We start from the raw sequence: 20,960 nt of genomic DNA on the forward strand, positions 1-20,960 counted from the left end.
AAGTTGTAAGTTGTGAGCTTTTCTTCTCCCCATTCATCTGTATCTTCTGTTATCCCACAACAAGCCTCTGTTTCACACAGGTAACTATGCACTGGTGCATAGCTATCATGACAGACTGTGTTGCTAGTACACACAAACTAACCTACAATACAACTGAAATCAATCTTAGACCATCAGGTCTGAGATTTAGTTTCCTGGTCAGCAAGGGGGTTCTCACAAAACCAAATACATCCATTTTTTATTTGAGTTTGAGTACAACTGCAGAGCGCCCTTTATGAACATGGCCAACTTTTTTTTTTTTTTTTTTTTAAACGGAGAACAGCTGCCTGCTTTAACTCAAAATGCTGGTGACAGCAAGAGTTGTAAGCAATACAACCTACATGACAGAGCTGCTGAGTTTGGTGATAGTTCTATTTATCTGATGATAAGCTTATCAGTTCTAAAAATGTTGAAAGGCATCAACATATATGTAGAGCAAGTCAGGTGCTTTTATGTAAATCGAAATGGCTCGTGCACTAAGCTATCCATTCAGTGTAGAATTAACATGTTCATTTCAACATTAAAAGCCTGTCCTTGGATGTGCCATATTTGTATTGTTGTAGCTAATTCTGTAGGGTACTACTGGGCTCTTACTCCGAGTCACCAGAACCCTCCACCAATAGGGAGTCAGAGGTCTCGGTGGGCTGTTCCAGCTCTCTGTCAATGTCCAATCACGGTAGAGGACAGGAGACAGACAGTCAGACACACGCGCATGCGCGCGCACACACACACACACACACACACACACACACACACACACAGGGAAATGGAGAGAAGGGAAGGAGAGAAAAAGACGAAAGACAGTCACATACACAGCAAGATAAAAAAACAGACAAGTGTAGCAGACCTGCCAACCATGAAGATAAGTCTACACTTTTTCCTGCATGTTTCACATACGTCTTCCCTCTGGCAGCACAGAAGATCTATACAATCAACATAGTTTCAAGGTGGACACCCAAGATGAGTGTCGCCAATTCAGTATCTGACCAAATGTCTCCCCATCTGTTCTTGAGTTATGAAGTCAAGTAATGGCCAGAAAAGTGTTTTTGAAAAATATTATGATGTCACAGTGAAGCTGACCTTTGACTTTTTGGATATAAAATGTCATCACTTCATCATTTTATTCTATTAATTATTTGTGTAAAATTTTGTCCTAATTAGTAATGAGTAAGTAATGAGCTATGGCAAAAAACAAGTTTTGTGAGGTCATGGTGACCTTGACCTTCCACCACCAAATTCTAAGCAGTTCATTCTTGAGGGCAAGTGGATGTTTGTGCCAAATTTAAGAAAATTCCCTTAAGGCCTTTTTGAGATATCACATTCATAAAATGAGACAGAGACAAGGTCATATGGATCTTGAGTACTGACCACCAAAATCTAAACAGTTTATCCTTATGTCCAAGTAGATGTTTGTGCCAAATTTGAAGAAAGTCATTTAAGGTGTTCGTAAGATACCACATTCACAAGAATACAACAGAAGAGGTTACAGTGACCATGACTTTTGACCTTTGACCACCAAATTCTGATCATTTCATCCTTGACCTAAAGTGGATGTTTGTGCTAAATTTGAAGAAATTCCCTCAAGGTGCTCTTTTGATAATACATCCACAAAAATGGGATGGATGGACAACCTGAAAACATAATGTCTCCGGCCAAGACTATCACTGGTGAAGAGACATAACAATGATTACTGAGATTCCACAGCTGTGAAATCAAAGAAAAGGCAAAGTCAAAGGTCAAATCCCATTTCATGGCTTTTACTTGCATGTTTTTCTTGTTTTCTTTCTTTTCTTTCAAACCACTCTAGTTAGCTTCGGCTCAGCATTGTCTGATAAAGACAAAACGGCCAACAGCAAAGAGAGGAGGGAGGGCAGGGCAAGGGACAGATTTAACTAGGAGCACTGACTGAAGTCTTAGTTATCTTCTATCATATTTATAAAAAAAATAACATCAGCATCTGAATACAAATATCTCCAGGTTGACAGGTCCATATTAGACAAAGGTAGAGCAAAGAAAGATAGAGCCAACAGAATGACAACCAGCATGGACACAATAAAACTAGTTGCATAGTAGTCTAACAGCACAAACACACCACAAACATCACAGCTACTTAGGCTACATTAACAGATTAAAACAGAAAACAACAGTATATGACAGATTCGTATAGTCATCCCCTGGGTTTCTCATCGGTTTTGAAAAAGTATGCATTTGCATGACTAAAGATCAGGTCAGGAAATTAACAGTGGAATTAGTGGACAAAAGGAGAGATGATTAGATTTGCAGTGACTGCGCTACTACATGTAACCTGGTTTCTCTAAGTAACCTGGTTACTTACGTGGATAAAAACACATTGAGTAAAGGCAGCAGTACAGGAGAAGGTAGAGATGTCCCAAACAGATCTTAAGGATCAGTATCAGCTAAAATAAAGCCAATCAAAATAATTTACTGAACTCTCCTGTTTAATTCTCCTCAGCCTGGTGTTGGACCGCAGCAGTCATTTACTACAGTAAAAGTGCAGCATTAAAGTGCAGCATTCTGCAGAATCAGATACAAGTTCAATCAACACGTAGATAAAAGTACAGAATCTGACTCAGTACCAGCAGATCACTGATGATAAAAGACTCGGATCGGGATCATTTCTACAGTACTACTGTCTCTTTAGCAGCTAGTTAGCATTATAAGCAAGCTGTATTGTAGCCAGCCATACGACACTTTGGCTAATGGTAGATTCTACACCTGCACATCAAGAGATGACCTTTTACCTTAAGAAGCCATCGTCGTTCACAGCAGCAGAAGGAGCAGCAGGACCTGCCTCAGAGAACACATCCACCAATAGGCTGCCAGCACTGGTTGGGGCGGCACTGGCGGGAGCAGCAGAACGAATCCCGAGAAGGTCTGCTGATGGTGATGGGGTGGACTGAAAAAACAAACAAACGGAAACCTGACTAAGGCAATAAAATGTAGTATATTGTTACAGCTGCTGGTACGCATACAGGCAACTGAAAGCAACCAAGAAACGAAAGTTACGAATGTAACTGCTGTTCTGTGAATACCGAATGACCGCCAGAGGCGGTGCTTTAAGCACTGAATATTCCCCTTAGCGCATGTGCAGTTCTAATATGTATACCAATAATGTCACCTGTGACCCTGGATGACCCGAAAGAGACTATATCTTCCGGTGACATCAGAGGATAATTTCCTACAGAATCTTGTCGCGAGAACACGAGGATTCTGAGTGACAGAGTGCTCCGGCGGTCATTCGGGATTCATAGAACCGTAGTTACATCTGTAACTTTCATTCTATTTCATGTCTGCTGACCGCCAGAGGCGGTGTTTTAAGCACTGAATGACTTATACCAGCAAAGTCACGAGGAATCCAGATTACAAACCTCAATGAGTAGAATCAGAGGATTCTGGTAAGAGGACCACACCAAGTGGATGGGGAGTGGCAACATTAACCCTGTAGAACGTCATCCACAGACCACCGTCCGTGAGCTGTCCTGCTCTGCCACACTGCACCCCATCCCAAGGGGCAGGCATCTGTAGTGACAGTCTCCCTGCGAGATGGAAGGGGGGCCAGGGCGAGGAGACACTGCTGCAACACCCTGAGCTTCCTGCGCCTGTGCCGCCTGGCATCCAAGTGGAAGCTGTTCCACCACCTCTGCAGGGGGCGCAGCGATAGCAAGCCCAGTGTAACAACAGCTGAAACCGATGTTAGTTTGCCCAAAAGAGGAAGAAACATGACCATGGGCAACAGGCATCCCCTTTGGAATAGGGGAAGAAGGTGCAGGATGTCGGCCACACGGTGGGGAGACGGACAAGCTGTCATAGTTACAGTGTTCAATTCTACACCAATGAAAATTGTAGTCTGAGATGGTTCCAGACACCTCTCCATATTTACCTTGAGTCCTAGGTGGGCCACGTGCGACAAGAGGTCTGTATCTTGGGACACCTGAGTCTGGGATGGTGCACAGATCAACCAATTGTCTAGGTACGGGAGAACCTTCATGCCCTGAGACTGCAGAGGCGCAAGGGCCGTTGCAACACATCTTGTGAACACCCTTGGGGAAAGGGAGAGCCCGAATGGTAGCACCCTGAACTGCCAGTGGCAGCCTCGATAGGCAAAATGCAGAAACTGCTGGTGTTGATGGGCAATGGGAACATGAAAATAAGCGTCCTTCAGCATGTGGAATGGCATGACCTTCATAAACCTGTTCAGTCCCCTCAGATCTAAGACTGGACAAAATCCGCTGGTCTATTTTGACACGAGGAAATAGTAGAACCCTGTGGGGTGTGACAGGGGGTCTGCAGCCTCAATGGCGCCCTTGGCCAGGAGGGCGGATAACTCCTGGTCCAATGCTAGGGCTTTTGCCAGGTCGCTGATAATGGTCATTCTGACCCGGTTGGATGTAGGGGGCCGGCGTCGGAATTGAAGCTTGAAGTGTGAGTAGCCCAGTAATTGAACTGCTGAAAGAAGACATACCTGACAGCCGGCCCCGAGGCCTCAGTTCCTGGCCCCTGGGGGTCCCTTGTGAGATGGTCGTCCCTGATCCGACACTGCGGTCGAGGGCACCTAGCATCCCGTCGCAGAGCCTCATCAGGGGAAACAATGAAGGATGCGATGGTAGGCTCGATAGCTGGCAGGCGATCAGGCCCACTCTTGTGTCGTACATAGCTGCCAGGGTTCAACCATCAGCAGAGAGATGGGAGCAAGCTCTAGTGTCTCTCTAACAGGCCTGCAATTCCTTCAGGTAGTCCTCAGAGTGGGGAACAGCAAAGGCAGTGGAGGCTGGCCTGCGCTTGAAGAAGGCACTTGCAGGAGCTGAGTCCGCCTGCTGTGGTATGTCCGTATGTAGGCGATTTAGGGCCATGCGCATAATATCATGCATGGAGCTGTCTTCCTTGTCGACCAATGAACGCTGCGCTGAGGAGTGGGAGCCCTGGCTCTGAGGCCTGGGAGACCCCATCCCCTGTATCTTCCTCATAATCACGGAAGTGAGTAGCCAAAGCTGCCAGGGAGAGCGCATCAAGTCGGTTATGACGACGAACTGCAGTCAGGTGGAGACCCCGATGAGGACGACGAGCATGCAGATGAGCTTCCCTCAGACGGTTTCTGACAGTTTGTGCAGAAATTCTTTGGTTATGCAAACTGATTGTTGCAGCAGTTGTCCGGGTGGCTGGTCTCAGACGATCTTGGAGGTGAACATGCCGGATGTGGAGGTCCTGGGCTGGTGTGGTTACACGTGGTCTGCGGTTGTGAGGCCGGTTGGATGTACTGCCAAATTGTCTGAAACACCTTTGGAGACGGCTTATGGTAGAGAAATGAACATTCAATTCATGGGCAACAGCTCTGGTGGACATTCCTGCGGTCAGCATGCCAATTGCACGCTCCCTCAAAACTTGCGACATCTGTGGCATTGTGCTGTGTGATAAAACTGAACATTTTAGAGTGGCCTTTTATTGTGGCCAGCCTAAGGCACACCTGTGCAACAATCATGCTGTCTAATCAGCATCATGATATGCCACACCTGTGAGGTGGGATGGATTATCTTGGCAAAGGAGAAGCGCTCACTAACACGGATTCAGACAGATTTGTGAACAATATTTGAGGGAAATGGTCTTTTGTGTATATAGAAAATGTTTTAGATCTTTGAGTTCAGCTCATGAAAAATGGGAGCAAAAACAAAAGTGTTGCGTTTATATTTTTGTTCAGCGTAAGTTAACCTGTGAGACAGTGAAGCACAAAGGCTCCGGAGAAGAAGCTGAGTTAGGGACATGCAGTACGGCCGAGTTATCAAGATGTCGTAACAGGACATATATGAGAGAGATAGATAGATAGATAGATAGATAGATAGATAGATAGATAGATAGATAGAGAGAGAGAGAGAGAGAGAGAGAGAGAGAGAGAGAGAGAGAAGGTGCCTGGTGTATTATAAGAGGTCCCCCGGCAAACTAGGCCTAAGTCAGCCTAACTAGGGGCTGGTACAAGGTAAGCCTGAGCCGGCCCTAACTATAAGCTTTATCAAAGAGGAAAGTCTTGAGTCTAGTCTTAAATGTGGAGACGGTGTCTGCCTCCCGGACCACAACAGGGAGATAATTCCACAGGAGAGGAGCCTGATAGCTGAATTAGAAGCGCGGCTCCGCACCATGGAAAACCATTCAGTAGCTGCGGTAGTTAGCCAGCCCCCTGTAGCCGGTGCGGAGCCACATAGCATAGCCTTAGCCTCTGCTAACTGTCCAGTAACTCCCGTTCAGCCGGGAGGTTGGGTTACGGTTCGCCAGAAGCACAGCTCCAAGCCGAAGCCCACGGCTCACCACCAGCCTGTTCACGTTTCCAACCGCTTTTCCCCACTCAGTGACACACCCGCTGAGGATAAAACTCTGGTTACTGGCAGCTCTATTCTGAGAAACATGAAGTTAGCAACACCAGCGACCATAGTCAAATGTATCCCTGGGGCCAGAGCGGGCGACACTGAATCTAATTTAAAACTGCTGGCTAAAGCTAAACGTAGATTCAGTAAGATTGTTATTCACGTCGGCGTCAATGACACCCGGTTACGCCAATCGGAGGTTACTAGGTGAATATGCAAAAACGATGTCAGACTCTGTAGTTTTCTCTGGACCCCTCCCAAATCCGACCAGTGATGACATGTTCAGCCGCATGTCATCATTTAATCACTGGCTGTCCAGGTGGTGTCCAGCAAACGATGTGGGTTTCGTTAATAATTGGCAAACTTTCTGGGGAAAACCTGGTCTTATTAGGAGAGACGGCATTCATCCCACTTTGGATGGAGCTGCTCTCATTTCTAGCAACCTGGCAAACTTTATTAGTAATTTAAATCCCTGACAACCCAGAGTTGAGACCAGGACTCAGAGTCGCAGTCCTATACGCCTCTCTGAGCTTCTAGTTCAGTTACCCAGCCATAGTTTTCATAGTTTTATACAAACGGTGTCTGTCCCCCGACCACCTAAATTATTTAAATCTAAAACTAAACAAAGAGGAGTTGTGCATAACAACCTCATAAAAATTAAAACCTCTTCTGTGACAGAAAGACAAAACAGGAGAATTAAATGCGGACTGTTAAATATCAGGTCTCTATCGTCTAAAGCAGTGTTAGTAAACGAATTAATATCAGATAATCATATTGATTTACTCAGTCTCACTGAAACCTGGCTGTGTCCAGATGAATATGTTAGTCTAAATGAGTCCACTCCTCCCAGTCATAATAATACCCACATTCCTCGAGGCAGCGGCTGAGGAGGGGGAGTTGCAGCCATTTTTAACTCTAGTCTGTTAATTAGCCCTAAACCTAAACTAGATTATAATTCATTTGAAAGCCTCGTTCTTAGTCTTTTACATCCGACCTGGAAAACCTCGCAGCCACTTTTATTTGTTATAGTGTACTGTGCTCCTGGCCCGTATTCTGAATTTGTATCTGAATTCTCAGAGTTTTTATCCAGTTTAGTTCTTAAATCAGATAAAGTTATTATTGTAGGCGATTTTAACATTCATGTCGGCGTTGATAATGACTCCTGGCTACCGCGTTTATCTCATTATTAGACTCCATTGGCTTCAGTCAGGGTGTACATGAACCCACTCACTGTTTTAACCATACCTCAATCTAGTTCTGACGTATGGAATTGAAATTGATAATCTAAAAGTCTTTCTACAGAATCCCTATCGGATCATTATCTGATTACTTTTGATTTCTTTTTACTCGATTACACGCCACTCAGCAACAGTTACTATACTAGATGTTTATCAGATAGTGCTGTCGCAAAATTTAAGGAAAAGATTACTCCGTCGTTAAATTCAATACCAAGTCCCTCAGTAACAGAGGTTTGCATCGACTTTGATCATTTTGTCGATAGCGCTGTAGGCTCGCACTTGACTCTGTAGCTCCTCTTAAAAAGAAGTTAAAAAAGCAAAGAAAGTTCGCTCCTTGGTATAACTCTCAAACCCGTAAGTTAAAACAAATATCGCGAAATTTGAAAGGAATTGGCGATTAACAAAACTGGAAGAATCTCGTTTAATCTGGACAGACAGTCTCAAAACTTATAAGAGGGCCTCCATAATGCCAGAGCAAACTATTACTCAGCATTAATAGAAGACAATAAGAACAACCCCAGGTTTCTTTTCAGCACTGTAGCCAGGCTGACTGAGAGTCAGAGCTCTATTGAGCCTTGTATTCCTTTAGCCCTTAGCAGTAATGATTTTATGAGCTTTTTTAATGACAAAATTCTAACTATTAGAGGCAAAATTCATGACCTCCTGTCCTCAGATAGTACCTATCTAACCTCAAACACAGCTGTAAAACCTAATATATATTTAGATTGCTTCTCCCCAATTTCTCTTCAAGAATTGACCGCATTGATTTCTTCATCTAAATCATCAACATGTCTCTTAGACCCCATCCCAACTAGGCTACTTAAGGAGGTCTTTCCTTTAGTTAACACTCATATATTAGATATGATCAATATATCCTTATTAAGAGGCTATGTACCACAGTCTTTTAAGGTAGGTGTAATTAAACCTCTACTAAAAAAGCCCACCCTGGATCCAGAGGTGTTAGCCAACTACAGACCAATATCTAATCTTCCCTTTATGTCAAAGATCCTTGAGAAAGTAGTCGCAGACCAGCTGTGTGATTTTCTCCATGATAATAATCTATTTGAGGAATTTCAGTCAGGATTTAGAGTGCATCATAGCACTGAGACAGCACTAGTTAAAATTACAAATGACCTTCTGATTGCTTCAGACAAAGGACTTGTCTCTGTACTTGTTTTATTAGATCTTAGTGCGGCGTTTGACACAATTGACCATCAAATTCTACTGCAGAGACTGGATCACTTAATTGGCCTAAAAGGTTCTGCACTGAGCTGGTTTAAATCTTATTTATCTGATCGTTTTCAGTTTGTTCACGTTCATAATGAATCGTCCTTATGTACCAAAGTTTGTTTTGGAGTTCCGCAAGGTTCTGTGCTTGGACCAATCCTATTTACTCTATATATGCTTCCTTTAGGTAACATCATTAGAAATCACTCTATAAATTTCCATTGTTATGCGGATGATACACAGTTGTATTTATTGATGAAGCCAGAAGAAAGTAATCAATTAACTAAACTCCATAACTGCCTTAAAGACATAAAAACCTGGATGAGCACCAATTTCCTGATGTTAAATTCAGACAAAACTGAAGTTATTGTTCTTGGCCCCAAACAACTCAGAGACTCTTTATCTGATGACATAGTTTCTCTAGATGGCATTGCTCTGGCCTCTAGCACTACCGTAAGAAACCTCGGAGTAATATTTGATCAAGATTTGTCTTTTAATTCTCATTTAAAACAAACCTCACGGACTGCATTTTTTCATCTGCATAATATTGCGAAAATTAGGCCTATCCTGACCCGAAAAGATGCAGAAAAATTGGTCCACGCTTTTGTTACCTCAAGGCTGGATTATTGTAACTCTCTATTGTCAGGTAGCTCTAGTAAGTCCTTAAAAACTGTGCAGCAGCACGTGTACTAACAGGAACTAAGAAACGAGATCATATTTCTCCTGTTTTAGCTTCTCTGCACTGGCTCCCTGTAAAAATCCAGAATTGAATTTAAAATCCTACTGTTAACTTATAAAGCTCTAAATGGTCAAGCTCCGTCATATCTTAGAGAGCTCATAGTGCCTTATTATCCCACCAGAACTCTGGGCTCTGAGAACGCAGGGTTACTCGTGGTCCCTAAAGTCTCCAAAAGTAGAGCTCCTCTCCTGTGGAATCATCTTCCTGTTACGGTCCAGGAGGCAGACACCGTCTTCACATTTAAGACTAGACTTAAGACTTTCCTCTTTGATAAAGCTTATAGTTAGGGCTGGCTCAGGCTTGCCCTGTACCAGCCCCTAGTTAGGCTGACTTAGGCCTAGTCTGCCGGAGGACCCCCTATAATACACCGGGCACCTTCTCTCCTTCTCTCGCTCTCTCTCTCTCTCTCTCTCGTATTCTATTACTGCATCTTGCTAACTCGACCATTCTGGATGTCACTAACTCAGCTTCTTCTCTGGAGCCTTTGTGCTCCACTGTCTCTCAGATTAACTCATATCGCAGCGGTGCCTGGACAGCATGACGTGTGTGGTTGTGCTGCTGTCGTGGTCCTGCCAGATGCCTCCTGCTGCTGCCATCATTAGTCATTAGTCATACTTCTACTGTTATTATACACATATGACTATTGTCACACATGTATACTGCCAGATATTAATACATACTTTCAACATATTGTACTGCAGTAGCCAGAACTATAACTATAATATTATTACTTTCAATAATGTTGTTGTAAGCTACTGTCATTACCTGCATCTCTCTCTCTCTCTCTCTCTCTCTCTCTCTTTCTCTGTCTCATTGTGTCATGTGGATTACTGTTAATTTGTTATGCTGATCTGTTCTGTACGACATCTATTGCACGTCTGTCCGTCCTGGAAGAGGGATCCCTCCTCAGTTGCTCTTCCTGAGGTTTCTACCGTTTTTTTTTTCCCCATTAAAGGTTTTTTTTGGGGGGAGTTTTTCCTTATCCGCTGCGAGGGTCATAAGGACAGAGGGATGTCGTATGCTGTAAAGCCCTGTGAGGCAAATTGTGATTTGTGATATTGGGCTTTATAAATAAAATTGAATTGAATTGAAGGCTCTGGCTCCTGATCTACTTTTGGAGACTTTAGGGACCATGAGTAACCCTGCATTCTCAGAGCGCAGTGTTCTGGTGGAATAATATGGCACTATGATATGATGGAGCCTGACCATTTAGAGCTTTATAAGTTAACAGTAGGATTTTAAATTCAATTCTAGATTTTACAGGGAGCCAGTGCAGAGAAGCTAAAAGAGGAGAAATATGATCTCGTTTCTTAGTTCCTGTCAGTACACATGCCGCTGCATTCTGAATTAGCTGGAGAGTTTTTAAAGACTTACTAGAGCTACCTGATAATAGGGAGTTACAGTAACCCAGCCTTGAGGTAACAAAAGCGTGGACCAATTTTCTGCATCTTTTTGGGTCAGGATAGGCCTAATTTTTGCAATATTATGCAGATAAAAAAAATGCAGTCCGTGAGGTGTGTTTTAAATGAGAATTAAAAGACAAATCATGATCAAATGTTACTCCGAGTGCTAGAGGCCAGAGCAATGCCACCTAGAGAAACTATGTCATCAGATAAAGAGTCTCTGAGTTGTTTGGGGCCAAGAACAATAACTTTAGTTTTGTATGAATTTAACATCAGGAAATTGGTGCTCATCCAGGTTTTTATGTCTTCAAGGCAGTTATGAAGTTTAGTTAATTGATTACTCTCTTCATCGATAAATACAACTGTATATCATCTGCATAACAATGGAAATTTACAGAGTGATTTCTAATGATGTTACCTAAAGGAAGCATATATAGAGTAAATAGAATTGGTCTGAGCACAGAACCTTGTGGAATTCCAAAACAAACTTTAGTAAGAAAAGATGATTCATTGTGAAAATGAACAAACTGAAAATGATTGGATAAATAAGATTTAAACCAGCTTAGTGCAAAACCTTTTAGGCCAATTAAGTGTTCCAGTCTCTGTAACAGAATTTGATGGTCAATTGTGTCAAACACCGCACTAAGATCTAATGAAACAAGTACAGAGACAAGTCCTTTGTCTGAAGCAATCAGAAGGTCAATTTCAATTTCAACTAGCGCTGTCTCAGTGCTATGATGCACTCTAAATCCTGACTGAAATTCCTCAAATAAATTATTATCATGGAGAAAATCACAAAGCTGGTCTGCGACTACTTTCTCAAGGATCTTTGAAAGAAAGGGAAGATTAGATATCGGCCTCTAGTTGGCTAACACCTAGACTCACAAGTCAGTCTTTAGACACTTTGCTTAACTAAAGACTGATGAGTTTCTCCCTGATTTTGTGTTTAGATGGGCGGATACAATTTCAGAGTTTAAAAAAAACTCCCTACGTTGCAGAACCAATAGTAAATCTGCAGGGCGGTCCTACAGTGGCTCACTGAACTCTTGTGCTTGTAAACATAGTCCCACTAGAAACACGTGTAGCAATACAAAATGGCTCAGCCGTGCTCACAGAAAACGCCGTCAAAGTTCAGTGGATGTTTGCCGCGTTTGCGGTGACACATTCTCGCCAACTAAAAGAAACAACCATAATCTTTTACAAGGCCATGACTCATCCGTCCGGCCGGACTATAGAGGGAATCGCCTTGTTGTTTACAAATACTTCCGGGTAGAAAACCAGCAGAGCTTTTAGCTATATATATAGCCTATATGTCACATTTTTCACATCACTGTATTACCGTTTGGACTAATCCGATGTTTGTAAAGTCTATAAACACAATGATTGAACAAACATTACTATTTCTGTGTGCACGTTTAGCTGGGCTAACCATTAGCTGTTAGCCCTGTTAGCCGTTAGCGGTGTCTGTAATAGGTAATAACTCATTAAACGGTCCGTGAAAAAAATATCTTTTCCAGCAGATATCTTAGTTACAACATGATTGAGCTAGCAAAGCAGTTTTGTGTTGCTATGTGTGGTATTTATTCAGTTTTAGGAAATCACGATGTCTAGAAAGCATCAGTGGCTGCAGCTGACAGGGACAGCTAACAGCAGCAGCAAAGGTAACAGGACGTCATCTGTTAAAAGCCTCCCATTGTCGAATAAGACATGAAACTACTCCAGTTAGCTAAATCATGCTGTAACTAAGACATCCGCTGGGAAAAATATTTTCTTCACGGATGAGCACACATTTGATAAAACGCAGTTAAATTTCTCGGCATCCATTTTCAAGCTCTCTGTGTGTTTGTTTCCTTGCGGATGAGAAAAGGAGGAGCGCACATTTCCGAGAAGGCGTGTCCTTTTCAAAAATGCAAGAAGCATTGCTTTGTTGCTGGTCGTTTTCGCCGGTGTGTTAAACACACTTTAGAAAGGAGTGTCCCCAGACTATCAGAAGGCGGAGATCTCTGATTGTCTGGTGGCGAGACTAGTTAACACCTCTGGATCCAGGATGGGCTTCTTTAGGAGAAGTTTAATTACAGCTACCTTAAAAGACTGTGGTACATAGCCTGTTATTAAAGATATATTGATCATGTCTAATAAGTGAGTGTTAAAGGGATAGTTTGACATTTTGGTAATTTCGCCTATTGCCGTAATCCCTATAGTCATATGGGTAGGTACATTACCTTTAATTATCAGTGCCTGTTGTTCTGAGATCGGTGGGGCAGAGTTGCCTGCTGCTCAGCGCACAAAATGGAGGTGAACGGTACAGCCCCCTCTCTCCCTCAAAACTAATCAAATACACCATCAAATTACTCCAAAACGCTCTTGTGGACAACTTGTAGCTTACACATTCACCATGCTATGAAATAATAATGTAATGTTACAAGACAGAGTTGTTTTGAAGCCAAATGCACAGCTGGAACTACATTCCAGACATATAGTACTTGCTGGGCGGAGTGATTTCAAACAGCGTATGTTTAGTGCAGTTACTCCTGTCATCACAACAACAAGTTTGTTGAGAAGAAGCCGACTGCTGACCATGGCGGACTTTCTGGTGGATGACGATGATGATTTCTTTTATATTAACCAAGACCCAGAACCTTATTTATTTGAGCCAGAATATACAGAGGAAGAGTTACAGATTTTGGAAGGGACACTTTATTAGGTACACCTGTGCAATCTTATACAATCCAATACAACAGCTCTGCCACACATTCTACGTTTACAAAGCTTTTATATTTTCAGTTTTTGTTGACATTGTCAGAAAGGTGATTATTCTTCTTTATTATTGAGGTCGTAGTGGGTGGTGCTGGTGTACTGGAGTGCAATATATTGTAAAGTGTTCCTAATATTTTGTCCCCCTCAATTAGACAAAATTAGGAGGCCACCCCAGTACACTACCACCATTCACTATGACCTCAATAATAAACAAAGTAGAATCATCACTTTCTAGACAATGTCAACAATAACCAAAAATTTATAAGCTTCGGGGAAAAAAAATCATGGTATTGCTGTTCTACTGGATTGCATTAGATTACACAGATGTACCTAACAAAGTGGCCAGTGACTGTATGTTACATACATATGTTGATGGTGGGATGGGACGAGAGTACGCCTCAAAATAATCACCGGAACACGGGGAGAACATGCTAACTCCACACTCATAAATCACCTCAGCTCCTGAGGGAACAACAACATAAAATGTTCCCTAGCAGTCTGTTTATTCCCAACAATGAGAAGTAATGCCAGTCACTTCACTAGATGGTCTGGGCAAGCACTTATTCATAACATAACCACAACAACATTTGCATTTTAGCCTTATTTACCATGCTTGGATTGTAGGCTAATGTTACTCAACATGGAGGTAACGTTACAGCAGAGAGATTGCTGAGCAAAATGCACAACAATCACTTACCGCTAGGGGTGTAAATCACCAGCTTCATCACGATACGATATTATAACGATTTGTTTGGATGACAATACGATGTTTGCCGATATCACAAAGTCTGTCACAATACAATTTTGATTTGATTCAATTCAGGAGCCTGCGATCGATATGACGTGATATCATATGCCCATCTAACACAATCATTTACATCAACTCACAAAAACAACTAGAATATGATTTGACCATTTTATTTCTGAGCTCTGGAGGCGTGCTTGCCCAGAAATGGTGACACAGATGTGATATGCGAATTTCAAAATAAATGTGTATCTTTAAGATGACAATATGGATCAATGTTTTCATTTTGCATCGATAAAATCGGATCATTAATCGATGAATCGATGTATCGATGTGAATCGATGTATCGTTACACCCCTACTTACCACGTCTACTCGTTTTGTGATGGCGACAGATGGTATGGCAGTATCTTTCAAGAAAAGCGTTTGAACCATTCCTGAGCTTCTGCGCTCCATCCTTTCACTGTAGTCCTCCAGTAAAAAATGGTTGGAGCAAACAAACATTTTCCAGACCATTTCCACAGGCGTATTGGGGTCAATGTCCAGCACAAATAGCCATTGTTTCATCCTGTCCGTATTTTTGGTTGGTACTGCGTGAAACTTCACTCTGCTCCATGTCTTTGGCTTGTTACTGCAACCTTTTACAATACATGTGTAAACCATGATTCACAACAACACTCTCAAACTTGCTGGTGCGTCCAGCTGACGATACCGCAAATGCAAGGCTGCAAGCAATAACTACGGCATTGTCTCAGGTGCGCACTGTGTCACTCTGCCCAGTGGTTTACACAAGAAAGTAGTTCCGAGTATTTGCTTTATGTGTCGTAATGTTACTTAATCATACATTATTATTTCATAGCGTGGGGAATGCGCAAGCCATGTGTTGTCCACAAGAGCGTTTTGGAGTCATTTGATGGTGTATTTGATTAGTTTTGAGGGAGAGAGGGAGCTGTACTGTTCACCTCCATTTTGTGTGCTGAGCAGCAGGCAACTCTGCCCCAGCTGAGCAGCTCTGCCCCACCGATCTCAGAATAGCAGGCACTGACAATTCAAGGTAATGTACCTACTCATATGACTATAGGGATTACGGCAATAGGCGAATTTGCCAAAATGTCAAACTATTCCTTTAACTAAAGGTAAGACTTCCTTAAGTAGCCTAGTTGGGATAGGGTCTAAGAGACACGTTGATGATTTAGATGAAGAAATCACTGCAGTCAATTCTTGAAGAGAAATTGGGGAGAAGCAATCTAAATATATATTAGGTCTTACAGCTGTGTTTGATAGCAGATAGGTACTATCTGAGGACAGGAGGTCATGAATTTTGCCTCTATTAGTTAGAATTTTGTCATTAAAAAAGCTCATAAAATCATTACTGCTAAGGGCTAAAGGAATACAAGGCTCAATAGAGCTCTGACTCTCAGTCAGCCTGGCTACAGTGCTGAAAAGAAACCTGGGGTTGCTCTTATTTTCTTCTATTAAAGATGAGTAATAGTTTGCTCTGGCATTGCGGAGCCCCTCTTATACATTTTGAGACTGTCTGCCCAGATAAGCATCAGACATAATCCAAAAAATATCCCTATACATTTAGGCAAAATAGATCATTATATAGCGTTGTATGCCGATGGCATAATTTTGTTTCTGTCACAGAAAAATCCATTCCATCATTATTAGACCACATTAAAAATTTTGGAGAGCTATCGGGATATACTATAAACTGGCAAAAGTGTGAATTTATGCCTCTAACGGAGGACTTAGACCCCAACTTTCTCAGGAATCTACCAGTAAAAGTGACTACCCACATAAGTATCTTGGAACTACAGTCCCAAAACAATCTGATCAACTTTGTACACTGAACAACAAACTCTGATTGATAATCAGATTAAAAATGATATTGAACACTCTCTATGTAAATGATTGGCCAAATTAATGCTATAAAAATGGTGACTTTACCCAGATTTCTATATATATTTCAGAATATACCCATTTTCCTATCTAAAGTGTTTTTCAAAAGAATTGGGTGGACTAGTGCTCAGGGTCCAAAACTAACTTTTTCACTTACCAGCCAGGCTGGCTGGTAAGTGTTGTAATTTGCTATCAGTATTATTTAGCATGTCATTTGGGTCTTGTATGCGATTCTCAATCACTATTTTAATAGTGTGCACTAATATTAGTAATAATGTATGCTAAAATATGAATAACTGTTTCAACAGTTAAGTGTAATATTTGGGTTAATAAATTCTGTAGTATTCTTACCACAGTGCAAAAAGAATCTTTCATTAAGGAATTTTACATTAATCACTAACTTCAGTCCCCTTTGGACAGTTGAGACATAAGATTTTAGTTCAACCATACTGCAAGAGCAGGGCCTGCCCTATATAAACATGAATGTCTGACCAGTGATGGACAAAGTATTCAACGACATGACTTGAGTGAAAGTAAAGATACTCTTGGTCAAATATGACTACAATACAAATGAAAGTTGTTCAGTCATTTTTTTACTTAAGTGAAACTGCACCAACTGATTAACACACAAGTAAAGAACTAGTCTCGCCACCAGACAATCAGAGATCTCCGCCTTCTGATAGTCTGGGGACACTCCTTTCTAAAGTGTGTTTAACACACCGGCGAAAACGGCCGGCAACAAAGCAATGCCTCTTGCATTTTTGAAAAGGACACACCTTCTCGGAAATGTGCTCTCCTCCTTTTCTCGTCCACAAGGAAGCGAACACACAGCTTGAAAATGGATGCGGAGAGATTAAACTCCGTTTTATCAAACGTGTGCTCATCTGTGAAGAAAATATTTTTTCCAGAGGATGTCTTAGTTACAACATGATTGAGCTAACTGGAGTAGTTTCATGTCGTATCTGACAATGGGAGGCTTTTAACAGATGACGTCCTGATGTTAGCTGTCCCTGTCAGCTGCAGCCACTGATGCTTTCTAGACATCGTGATTTCCTAAAACTGAATACATACCACACACAGCAACACAAAACTGCTTTGCTAGCTCAATCATGTTGTAACTAAGATATCTGCTGGATAAGATATTTTTTTCACGGACCGTTTAATGAGTTATAACCTATTACAGACACCGCTAACGGCTTACAGGGCTAACAGCTAACGGTTAGCCCAGCTAAAGTAAACGTGCACACAGAAATAGTAATATTTGTTCAATCATTGTGTTTATAGACTTTACAAACATCGGATTAGTCTAACGGTGATACAGTGATGTGAAAAAAAATGTGATATATACACACACACACACACACATATGTATATATACATACACACACACACACACACACACACACACACACACACACACATATATATATATATATATATATATATATATATATACAGTACAGGCCAAAAGTTTGGACACACCTTCTCATTCAATGCGTTTTCTTTATTTTCATGACTATTTACATTGTAGATTCTCACTGAAGGCATCAAAACTATGAATGAACACAAGTGGAGTCGCAAAAACCATCAAGCGCTACAACGAAACTGGCACACATGAGGACCGACCCAGGAAAGGAAGACCAAGAGTCACCTCTGCTTCTGAGGATAAGTTCATCCGAGTCACCAGCCTCAGAAATCGCAAGTTAACAGCAGCTCAGATCAGAGACCAGATGAATGCCACACAGAGTTCTAGCAGCAGACCCATCTCTAGAACAACTGTTAAGAGGAGACTGCGCGAATCAGGCCTTCATGGTCAAATAGCTGCTAGGAAACCACTGCTAAGGAGAGGCAACAAGCAGAAGAGATTTGTTTGAGCCAAGAAACACAAGGAATGGACATTAGACCAGTGGAAATCTGTGCTTTGGTCTGATGAGTCCAAATTTGAGATCTTTGGTTCCAATCGCCGTGTCTTTGTGAAACGCAGAAAAGGTGAACGGATGGATTCCACATGCCTGGTTCCCACTGTGAAGCATGGAGGAGGGGGTGTGATGGTGTGGGGGTTTTTTGCTGGTGACACTGTTGGGGATTTATTCAAAATTGAAGGCACACTGAACCAGCATGGCTACCACAGCATCCTGCAGCGACATGCCATCCCATCCGGTTTGCGTTTAGTTGGACAATCATTTATTTTTCAACAGGACAATGACCCCAAACACACCTCCAGGCTGTGTAAGGGCTATTTGACCAAGAAGGAGAGTGATGGAGTGCTGCGGCAGATGACCTGGCCTCCACAGTCACCGGACCTGAACCCAGTCGAGATGGTTTGGGGTGAGCTGGACCGCAGAGTGAAGGCAAAGGGGCCAACAAGTGCTAAACACCTCTGGGAACTCCTTCAAGACTGTTGGAAAACCATTTCAGGTGACTACCTCTTGAAGCTCATGGAGAGAATGCCAAGAGCGTGCAAAACAGTAATCAGAGCAAAGGGTGGCTATTTTGAAGAAACTAGAATATAAAACATGTTTTCAGTTATTTCACCTTTTTTTGTTAAGTACATAACTCCACATGTGTTCATTCATAGTTTTGATGCCTTCAGTGAGAATCTACAATGTAAATAGTCATGAAAATAAAGAAAACGCATTGAATGAGAAGGTGTGTCCAAACTTTTGGCCTGTACTGTATGTATATATATATATATATATATATATATATATATATACATATATACACACACACATATATACACACACACACACACACACACACACACATATATATAGCTAAAGCTCTGCTGGTTTTCTACCTGGAAGTATTTGTAAACAACAAGGCGATTCCCTCTATAGTCCGGCCGGATGAGTCATGGCCTTGTAAAGGATTATGTTTGTTTCTTTTAGTTGGCGAGAATGTGTCGCCGCAAACGCGACAGACATCCACTAACTTTGACGGCGTTTTCTGCGAGCATGGCTGAGCTATTTTGTACCGCTACACGTGTTTCTAGTGGGACTATGTTTACAAGCACAAGAGTTTGGCGAGCCACCGAAGGACTGCCCTGCGGATTTACTATTGGTTCTGCAACGTAGGGAGTTTTTTTAAACTCTGAAATTGTATCCGCCCATCTAAACACAAAATCAGGGAGAAAGTCATCAGTCTTTAGTTAAGCAAAGTGTCTGAAGACTGACTTGTGAGTCTAGTAAAGAACATTCCCTTCATAAGTAAAGAACAGTCCCTAAAGTGCGCTGAGGTTTGTGGATGGTTACCTGCCACAAAGAGAGAAATGTGAATGGCTCGTTTCTCCTCTGACACAACACATACCTGTGTGCTCAGCTGTTCAGGTACATTTGGACAGCGATCGCAGCGCACCGAGCCGGAGCACTTCCTTTCACATCAGACGCGCATTTCTCCACGCCTGTCGACAAGCGGTTCTGCTCCCAGCTGTTGTCTCCGTCACATTTGGGGCTGTTTTTCCATCATGGGTAACTGCCCGGCTTGACACACTTGCTCGCGGCTCGCGCAGAAAATAGACCAGACACCGAAACGATCACTGCAGGGCAGCTCCGCGGTGTGGATGACACAATCCGTTAACATGGGCGCCGAAAGGAAACTGGCTTTGCTTCAAGGCTATTCACAGCGCTTCCACGGGCGGTGTGGCCCTGGCGTTACGCGACCAAAGATCGTCTCTGCCTGAAATACACATTACTCTGCCAGGAAACCAGCCGATACCAGCACCGTTCTACAGTAACAAAAAATGCATTTTTCGCAGTGCTGGTTCGGGGCCAGTGCTTAACTTGGAACCGGTTTTCCTGTTTCGACAGACAAAAGAACTGGCCCGTTTTTTCGCGTCCCTCAGAGGATGCGGCCCTAAATTGGGACACAGCTATTGTTTGTGACGTCTGCTTGGCTTAATGTTAACTGATCAACAGGTTAGCCTTGCTAACATTAGCTAACGTTAGCAAGTTACTTAGCCATGGGCTCAACTACCAGCCCCACTTTCAGTTGGCTAAACATTGTATAATGTGTAGTGGACAAGTCACTGTTTAAGGTGCTGTTTTTCATGTGGTCTACAGAGTTATCTGCCATCGAACAAGATGATGCTAACATGGAGCTAACGTCGCCACTCCACTGCAGCTCGCCAACACCATCCAGCAGCTCAGGTCAAAGCCACCAGACCAGGTAAGAGTTGCTGTGCTGTTTATCCAGTAGTTTGTCTCACCAGACACTATGCAGACATGGAGATATACCTAAAAGTATGACTTGATAGTATAAATATGTGAATGAACAATCATTCATACACAATCCCCTACCACCCATGACTGCTGCCATTGAACCAGGGCAGCTACATAGTCCAATCAGCAATACTATGCACAATTGCCACTGTTACTTTTATACCCACATCCTCATTTCCATATGGTGTGAGGTCTATATACTGTGTCGTAAGACTAGTGCTGATTGTTGAGCTGACACGTTTGTTACACTGTACTGCTGAACCTGTGTTTATCTACTTATGACTTTAAAAAAAAACTTTCAAACTGATTCTTCTATTCTT

At 42.4% G+C, this 20,960-nt stretch overlaps 2 protein-coding genes across 7 annotated transcripts in view; one reads left to right on the forward strand and one right to left on the reverse strand.

Annotated features, from left to right (window-relative positions):
* The window catches only part of LOC125878876 (uncharacterized), a 189,120-nt gene that overhangs the window by 164,500 nt on the left and 3,660 nt on the right, over positions 1-20,960 (forward strand). For 2 of the 3 annotated variants that reach the window (XR_007447805.1, XM_049560343.1), the window contains one exon: positions 20,482-20,587. Coding sequence is in view for 1 of the 3 variants with exons in the window: in XM_049560343.1 (XP_049416300.1) it covers positions 20,482-20,587 (106 nt within the window). In the remaining 2 variants the exon portion in view is untranslated. Of the gene's footprint in view, positions 1-20,481; positions 20,929-20,960 lie in introns of those variants that run through there. The other variant, XR_007447802.1, reaches the window with a different exon arrangement.
* ap2a1 (adaptor related protein complex 2 subunit alpha 1) overlaps positions 1-20,960 on the reverse strand; it is a 91,433-nt gene that overhangs the window by 21,546 nt on the left and 48,927 nt on the right. For 3 of the 4 annotated variants that reach the window (XM_049560193.1, XM_049560194.1, XM_049560192.1), the window contains exon 13: positions 2,802-2,956. In XM_049560193.1, the coding sequence (XP_049416150.1) occupies positions 2,802-2,956 (155 nt within the window). Of the gene's footprint in view, positions 1-633; positions 697-2,801; positions 2,957-20,960 lie in introns of all 4 variants that reach the window. The other variant, XM_049560191.1, reaches the window with a different exon arrangement.

Source organism: Epinephelus fuscoguttatus, linkage group LG19 (assembly GCF_011397635.1).
Source record: "Epinephelus fuscoguttatus linkage group LG19, E.fuscoguttatus.final_Chr_v1".
NCBI classification, from domain to species: Eukaryota; Metazoa; Chordata; class Actinopteri; order Perciformes; family Serranidae; genus Epinephelus; species Epinephelus fuscoguttatus.